This window comes from Octopus sinensis, linkage group LG9, assembly GCF_006345805.1.
Source record: "Octopus sinensis linkage group LG9, ASM634580v1, whole genome shotgun sequence".
Classification (NCBI taxonomy): domain Eukaryota; kingdom Metazoa; phylum Mollusca; class Cephalopoda; order Octopoda; family Octopodidae; genus Octopus; species Octopus sinensis.
In genome coordinates, this window is record NC_043005.1 from 66,765,318 (window position 1) to 66,774,954 (window position 9,637).

Here is a 9,637-nt window from a genome sequence, read left to right on the forward strand (position 1 = left end):
TATATATATATATATATATATATATATATATATATATATATATATATGCATATATATATGTATTATATATATATATATATATATATATATATATATGTATATATATATATGTATTATATATATATATACATATATATATGCGTGTGTATGTATGTATATATATATGTGTGTTTGTGTGTGTATGTGTGTATAAATCTATGTATATATGTGTATGTATATATTTGTATATATACATACACATATATATGCACACACATGCATACATAATATCTATGTATATATATACACATACATATACATATATATACATATATATTTATGCATGCATATATACGTACATATATGTGTGTATATATATATACACACATATACATATATACATATATGTATATATATATATATATATACATACATATATATATAAATATATATATATATATATAATTTCGATTAACCGTCAACTAACAACATTTAACAAATCTTTCGGATTTAGCAGATATTCTATAAAAAAAAAATATATAAACACCAATTATAAACCAACAGATATTTCACTGGTATTAGTGACAGATGATGTGGGCTGGTCAAGTGCCATGCAAACAAAGGTGATACAGCAAGTGACAATACATATCAATCCACCTGCACGCTTTGATAGTGCTTCGATTGATTGATTGATTATTTGTATATAAATGATCTGTTTTTCTGTGTTTGTTGTATGTTTGGTGGAGCTCAGGTTTAATCATCTTCGACTCTTTAGTGATGATACCACAGGTGTCGTCCTTGTAATCTATACGTCTTGTTGTAGAGGTCTTCATCATTGGACAGGTGATGTTGATGGGCAGTCATCGGTGGTGGACTACGCGGTCCCCATCTCTCACTGTCTGGGCGTCACAGTTCTGAAAAAGATTCCATCACATTCGGACATTACCATGTATCCCAAGGAGAGGTTGCGTCTTGATATGGCGAAAACATACTTTTTATAGATTTGTTTTTAATTTTAAATCTGGTAACTACAAGCAAATCAACAAAACATTATTTTTGACTATAGAGAAAGAATGTTAAGATACTTTAGAGGATAGAATGAATATAATTAGATGATTCTTTGCGAATAATAGTAATTTCTGTGTAAATTGTGATTTAGAGTGATACGTTAGATCTAATAGAGGAATATTAAAGAAAATGAAATGGAGAGGACTGTGAGCAACAAAAACAAGAAAAATAGAGAAAAATGCTCTATCTGGTAATTTAAAATATAGACATGCAGATTTACTTACGTAGACAATATATATATATATATGTGTGTGTGTGTGTGTGTGTGTATGTATGTACATAATATATGTATATATGTATTTGTATATATATATGTATACATATATACATACCTACACACACACACACACACATATATATATGTATATATATATATATATATATATATATACATACATATATATATAAATATATATATATATATAATTTCGATTAACCGTCAACTAACAACATTTAACAAATCTTTCGGATTTAGCAGATATTCTATAAAAAAAAAATATATAAACACCAATTATAAACCAACAGATATTTCACTGGTATTAGTGACAGATGATGTGGGCTGGTCAAGTGCCATGCAAACAAAGGTGATACAGCAAGTGACAATACATATCAATCCACCTGCACGCTTTGATAGTGCTTCGATTGATTGATTGATTATTTGTATATAAATGATCTGTTTTTCTGTGTTTGTTGTATGTTTGGTGGAGCTCAGGTTTAATCATCTTCGACTCTTTAGTGATGATACCACAGGTGTCGTCCTTGTAATCTATACGTCTTGTTGTAGAGGTCTTCATCATTGGACAGGTGATGTTGATGGGCAGTCATCGGTGGTGGACTACGCGGTCCCCATCTCTCACTGTCTGGGCGTCACAGTTCTGAAAAAGATTCCATCACATTCGGACATTACCATGTATCCCAAGGAGAGGTTGCGTCTTGATATGGCGAAAACATACTTTTTATAGATTTGTTTTTAATTTTAAATCTGGTAACTACAAGCAAATCAACAAAACATTATTTTTGACTATAGAGAAAGAATGTTAAGATACTTTAGAGGATAGAATGAATATAATTAGATGATTCTTTGCGAATAATAGTAATTTCTGTGTAAATTGTGATTTAGAGTGATACGTTAGATCTAATAGAGGAATATTAAAGAAAATGAAATGGAGAGGACTGTGAGCAACAAAAACAAGAAAAATAGAGAAAAATGCTCTATCTGGTAATTTAAAATATAGACATGCAGATTTACTTACGTAGACAATTATATATATATATATGTGTGTGTGTGTGTGTGTATGTATGTACATAATATATGTATATATGTATTTGTATATATATATGTATACATATATACATACCTACACACACACACACACACATATATATATGTATATATATATATATATATATATATATACATATATATATATATATATATATATACATATACATATATACATATATATATATACATACATATATATATGTAGCAATGAAATGCAAAAATGAGAAAGTTTCACACATTAGACATTTTATTTTATATTTATGTATTTAATGCCTCTTTTTCAATTTGTCATATTTCTGAATTGTAATCGAAGTGGGAATCAAATGAATGTGAATTATGCCATTTAACTATGCAAGACATGAAATAATTAAAGAAAAACAGATAAATAATTAACGTTCCATATAATATAACCATGATGTCAGGTTTAAAGATTAAAAATGTATTACGAAACGGCCTTTATCTCACAGATCATTAACGGAAAACATAGATATGACAAAATGAAATTTGGCTATGAAAACAATAAAAAATTGAAACAACAACAATGAAAATAATTATAATAAACATAATATATAAGTATAATTAATTGCTAATATATTTTAAGTGTTAATGTATAACTATTTGTGCATATCTATAGGTTTGTTGAATAAAGAACATTACGCTTACATGTGCAGAAATAGTTATGCGAAATAAATTATGGTGAAAATGCAAAATGCTAAAATGTGGAATGAATATTGCAGACACGAGACATGAAGCATTGGAGAATGTAGCTTATGTAATTCTAAAAAATGTACTATTTATGAATCCAGCAAATTTGATGTATGCAGAATTAAACTATTTCAAAAATAAACGTATATTTACAGATTTCATAAAAACACAGTAATACATACGAAACACATACTCTTTTGATTTTTACTCATATAACAGTTTTATACGTTTGAGAAAACTAAAAGAGAAGTTTGTTTATTTAAAGATGTTATGAATTATTGCCTAAATATAATTTAAAGCAAAGTTGTAAGGTGATGTGAAATACGAAATATATAATAATGAAATATTATACTAGCACGAAACATTGTTAAATATGCAGTAACAACTGTAATATATTTTGTACATAATATTTGATCATATATGTGTGTGTGTGCGTGTGTGTGTGAGAGAGAGAGGGTGCAGTGTGTCATGTAGATAATTGTTATAGCTACATTCGGTATCTCCTGTTTAAAGTGCACATGTATAGAAATTCACATAACTCTCTTCCACACACACAACTCACACCCCATAGACACATAATCTCTACTCCTTCTTTTTAGCATTCTTCACATTTAGTTTCAAACATCATATATCGATGACACTACTAAAGAATGAATACACACGCGCACGCATACACAACGTTAGACACATGTCTTATATAACATTATTGTATGATTAAATATGATGTTACATAGAGCGTATTTAATACATATATAAAGTTATTATAAAAATATTATAAAAATGACACATAATGTTAATCTAATGACACTTTAAAGTGGTTAAATAATAGTTAAGAAATGTTAGGAGATAGGAGAATATATTTAATAAATGTCTTCGAATATTATCCAAAATATTTGTACTGTTCTTTGCTTAGCACACCCACAAGCAAGGCATACCCACGCATATACATACATACATACAGACACACATATATACATATACATACATACATACATATATATAATATATATATATATATATATAATATATATATATATATATATATATATATATATATATATATATAAATACTGCATTTAAAGCAGCAGAAAAATTCAACAAAACCTGTTACTCTGAGTTCCCGTTCCCGTTCATCGGACAGTTTTGGCTAGGATAGGGTGAACTATTCTAGCAAAAACTGCCCGATAAACGGCAACGGGAAACTCAGAGTAACAGGTTTTGTTGAATTTTCTGCTGCTTTAAATAAAGCATATTACTCTACCACTGGTATTTGAGTACTCTTTTTTCCACCTTGTTTCACATTTATGTGTTTACTCCAGTGTATATATATATATATATATATATATATATATATATATATATGTTTGTGTGTGTGTACGTGTGCGTGTGCATGTATGTGTATGTGTGTATGTGTACATATATATATATATGTGTGTGTGTGTATATATACCTGTATCGATATGCATATCTATCAATATGTATATTAACCTTCTGGGGTGCAGACCACATCGATATCATCTGGAACATGTAGTGTGGAGAAGAGTTAAACGAAAAGTAACAAAGGCTTCTAGTTAGAAATATTTAGCCCTCAATTGATGAGTTGATGTGACTGGCTTTCTTCACAACGTTCAATAAATTTTCATCACACTTTCCTCGTTGTAGGCAACCAGAATATTGCCGTTAGTTTGTTTGCATTCATTAGTTGGTAACATTTCACTGTCAACAATTACTACGGTTTCGTGGATTTGCATAAAAATCGAGCATGAGCTCACAGATATACTATACAGAATAGGCAGTCATTTCACTATATATGGCATGGATTACGTACACTGCAGTTGTGCGTGGTTATGTTAGACCTATAGTTGTGTGCCCGGGCAATTAACAGCGATGCATTAAATTTTATCAAAAGAGCTTATATCTACTAACAACAACAAGGTATGTCGCTTTCGAATTAAGAAATACTTCATGCTACTGGATAATTTGCTCTTTCATGCGGTGGCATATTTGGCAATTACGAAGTCTAGGTAAATAAGGAGTGGCCCTGTCAAGATGCTTCATATGGTGTTGGGAAAGTGGTTTTCATGACCTGGAGCCTTCGTATAACGTGGGATGTAAGATGAAGTATTCCTCGTTCCCATACCTGCGGTGTTACATGTGTTATTGAAATATCCTCTGAAACTATTTACTTTTATTCCCATGTATTATTAGTATTTTGTATTGCCATCGTGTGATGTAAAAGTGGTTCTACAGAGCAGATTGTTAGCGGGGTAGCATCCTACTTGTGGACAGTTCATAAGATTTAGGCAGTTCCAAACTGCAGTGTGGTGTGAAATTTAGCAGCAGTTAGTTCACCCTGTCTTAGTGTGCAATGTTGGATGTAATGTTATCGAATCATAAGTAGCTAACCTTGACCTTAAGAGAATGAAAATGCTTATGGAATTATGAAATGTTGTCTATTTGGCGTCAAAAGGAAAAAAAACTCCTGGTTGAAAATGTGTAGTAGATAAACTGAAAGTTTAAGCTAGATTAAATTTCTCTTTATCACTCTCTTCTGCCTTGAGGAAGTGGATGGCAGAGCCTTCTATGTTAGTAACTATTCAGTAAACCAGTCTTCACTGATGATTTATTGAAATGAAATGCATCCTGTACAAGATTCCTCGGTCCGCCTGTAGATTGGAACTCCTTCAGTTGATAATTGTAAGTAGGTTTGCAATTACAACGGGGGGACATTTGGAGTTTCATATAGCGAGGAGAATACTTGCATGCCTCGAGCTTTAAAGTTACGCACAGGAATTTGCTAGCCGAATTCTTTGAAGATGCAGAGAATTTTCCTGAACTTATCCCTGGCGTGACCATTTATATAGCTTGAAATCTATACAGATCCAAATGAAAGGATGTGTGAGCTTTTTTGTGGCTAACCAACAGAAATAACCCGATGAGGCTAGTGCAAACGGTCTCTTCATAACTTGCCATGGTTACTTTGATCAATGTTTACTTTTTAATCCGGTAGGAGGAATCATAGTAAACTCTTAGCTTTCAAAACGATTCTAATATCGAAATAACTACTTCTGAAAAATTGTCTCCCGAAGTGTGGATGTTATTTCGATATCGAAGTGTAGTAATCTAGGATAAAACCCTGGGCGTAATAAAATAACGTTATATTCTCAATGACGAGAAACCAGCTGATATGAGTAGTACTAAAATATTATTGGATCAAATTTATAGCTCTTCTAATATCAGCGTTAATGCAAACAAATTTAGCGTGTGCTCCTTAACCATGATGCTGCGAGTGCATGTGTCTAAACGGTCCACATGATCTTCTATATTTAGGAGTGTGGCTAGTAACCATGCTTCAGATTTCATTTTATTGTATGTTCAGACGTTATGATTTGGTGATGGTGTTATTAAGATGAACTTCGTGTACGCAGGCATTAGATTCTTAGTTTTTCTTTTGTACGTGAAGTTTTTGAAGAGGTAAGAATAATGCCGAAATATGACGCTTTTGTAGACGGTTTTTCAAATCAAATTCGGAATTTTGATGTCTTTCTAAGAATGGCATAATCGTCTTTTGAAACCTAATTGGTCTGCGGATATACTGGTACTAGTATTTATGCAGCAGATGATTTCAACGTCTTTTGGCAATAAATAGTAATGCGAGAGTATGTCAGTATAACACAATATCCTAAAATCTCCAAATAAATGTTATGCGAGCTACATTTTGTATATAATATTTCTGCATATATATACGCACGCACACATATTCATATATATATACATATATATATATAAATATGTACACAGATATGTGTGTTTGTGTGTGTGTGTGTGTATTATGTTATTGTAACTTGTGAAGTTCGTTCAGCCAAAACCGAACATATCACTGATTCTACTGTATTACCATTTACTACGGACTCACTAATCACTGGATTGCTTGATTAATTTTACATTCAATCGATCAAATAGCTGGTTTGCCAGCGTACCTCTGTCACCATTCCGAATTTTATCAATGACTTGCCTTTATTTAATTTAATTTAAAGGAATCGAGGCAGATTTGTCCCTGTATGTATATATATGTGTGTGTTTATACATATACATATATATATATATATATATATATATATATATACATATATATATATATATGTATAAATATGCGTATTTATACATACATACATATATATATATATATATATATATATATTATATATATATATATTTACATAGACATATATGTGTGTATGTATAAATACATATATGTATATGTATGTATGTATGTATGTATGTATGTATATAAGTAGGTTGATATTTACGTATAGATATATAATGTTGATGGTAGTCTCTCGTAGACTGAGGAAGACTGTTCTGGAATTTCTGATTGAACAACCTAAACAAATCAGTTGCTTGTAGTAGTCAAACGTATGTGGTGTACAAAAACAAACACCCCTCCATGAAATTGATTTTGCTTGAATAGGTGCACGGTATCCACGCGCCAAGTGTCGCATAGCAATGCGGCGTGCAATTGAAATGATTAAATAACCGTGAATGCAACAAACTAAACATTAACCGCTCTCTCGCATACATGCATACATATACTTATACACACACACACACACACACCACACACACAAATATATATATATATATATATATATACATACTACATACGTACATATATACAGATGTACGATAGATAAATTGTTAGATAGATAAACATTGATAAATAGATAGACAGAGAAACACAGGCAACAAATCAAACAATCTGTTGCTGACAAAAATCAAATACATACTAGTAGATACGCTCACAGATATGGACAGATATATGAGTGCTCCTAGATTTACAACATTTCAAATTCTGTCAACATAATATGTTGACAGAATATATTAGATGTCAAGTGAGTAAATGTTTCAGTGTCAGAATTTAGAAAATTTTGAAATAAACGCGGATAAATTGAGAAAGCCAGTTGACCCTAGATTTAGCGCTGAAAGTGCTGGCATCATCAAGACACAGCTACATAATCAATGCGCAGATATATACAGACGTATAGAGCAAAGACACGCACGCATGCATGCATAACTAAATGCATACACTAACACAGATGCACATCATGCACACTTACATACAATAATACATACATATATACATATACATATAAATATATGATTATGTATATATATATATATATAATATATATATATATACATACTACATACGTACATATATACAGATGTACGATAGATAAATTGTTAGATAGATAAACATTGATAAATAGATAGACAGAGAAACACAGGCAACAAATCAAACAATCTGTTGCTGACAAAAATCAATACATACTAGTAGATACGCTCACAGATATGGACAGATATATGAGTGCTCCTAGATTTACAACATTTCAAATTCTGTCAACATAATATGTTGACAGAATATATTAGATGTCAAGTGAGTAAATGTTTCAGTGTCAGAATTTAGAAAATTTTGAAATAAACGCGGATAAATTGAGAAAGCCAGTTGACCCTAGATTTAGCGCTGAAAGTGCTGGCATCATCAAGACACAGCTACATTAATCAATGCGCAGATATATACAGACGTATAGAGCAAAGACACGCACGCATGCATGCATAACTAAATGCATACACTAACACAGATGCACATCATGCACACTTACATACAATAATACATACATATATACATATACATATAAATATATGATTATGTATATATATATATATATATATATATATATATACAAACACATTTACACATATGAATTCAAATGCATATATAATCCTGGTGGTTACCGTGTTTCATCTTAAATCGCTTTTATACGACTAACCACAGCGCGTGTATACACGCACACACACTCTCTCTCTTCCTCTATTTCTCTGAAACACACACACACACTCATATGTATGAGTAGAAAAATAAATGAAATGAGAAATAAGGAAAGCTTCTACCACTGCAGAAAGATTAAAAACACCTTTATATTTCAGGCGCAAAGACCTATCTTCAGAAGAATAAAGTGAAAGAAATGTGTATTTACATTACATACATTACATACCGATTTATTTGACTGTATTCTTTGAAGACATAAAGGTTTATTCAAAAAACTTTTTATAAAATTAGAAGCCCTACTTATTTCTTCTTTCACCCTTCTTTTATATTTCTGTACTCAAATGCTTCAAGCAAATACCTTGCTCTTCTTCCAATGGCAATTCATCAATATCAGTCACTCCTGAGTGGGATTTAGGGCGGAGTTGTCTGCCGGCGAACAAGCAAAACAAATACATTGAGCATGTGGGTTCGATACAAAACACTATCACTGCTCCTAATTCATTTTCGTATATATTCTTATGTTTGCAGTGTCGTGACATACGAGCAAATGGGTTTTACCCTATTTATATATAATCATGGACTGGTGATCATGTTCGTCTCCGATTCGGTTCAGGTACGTGGTATTGATAAGCCACAAAAATAGCGAAACACCTATGTCCATCGCTCCTGATAGCATCTGGGACGAGGTCTCTCGCCTGTCTGTGACTTCCAGTTGTTTTAACAGCCGGCGCTTTAAAACAGTCCCCCACACCATATTCAACCGCAACCCA

The 9,637-nt window shown here is 31.4% G+C and overlaps 1 protein-coding gene across 6 annotated transcripts in view; it reads right to left on the reverse strand.

Annotated features, from left to right (window-relative positions):
- Positions 1 to 1,463: 1,463 nt before the first annotated feature.
- LOC115215680 overlaps positions 1,464 to 9,637 on the reverse strand; it is a 334,565-nt gene continuing 326,391 nt past the window's right edge. For all 6 annotated transcript variants that reach the window (XM_029784948.2, XM_036506022.1, XM_036506020.1 and 3 more), the window contains one exon: positions 1,464 to 1,922. In XM_029784948.2, the coding sequence (XP_029640808.2) occupies positions 1,869 to 1,922 (54 nt within the window). In that variant the 3' untranslated portion in view covers positions 1,464 to 1,868. The remainder of the gene's footprint in view (positions 1,923 to 9,637) is intronic.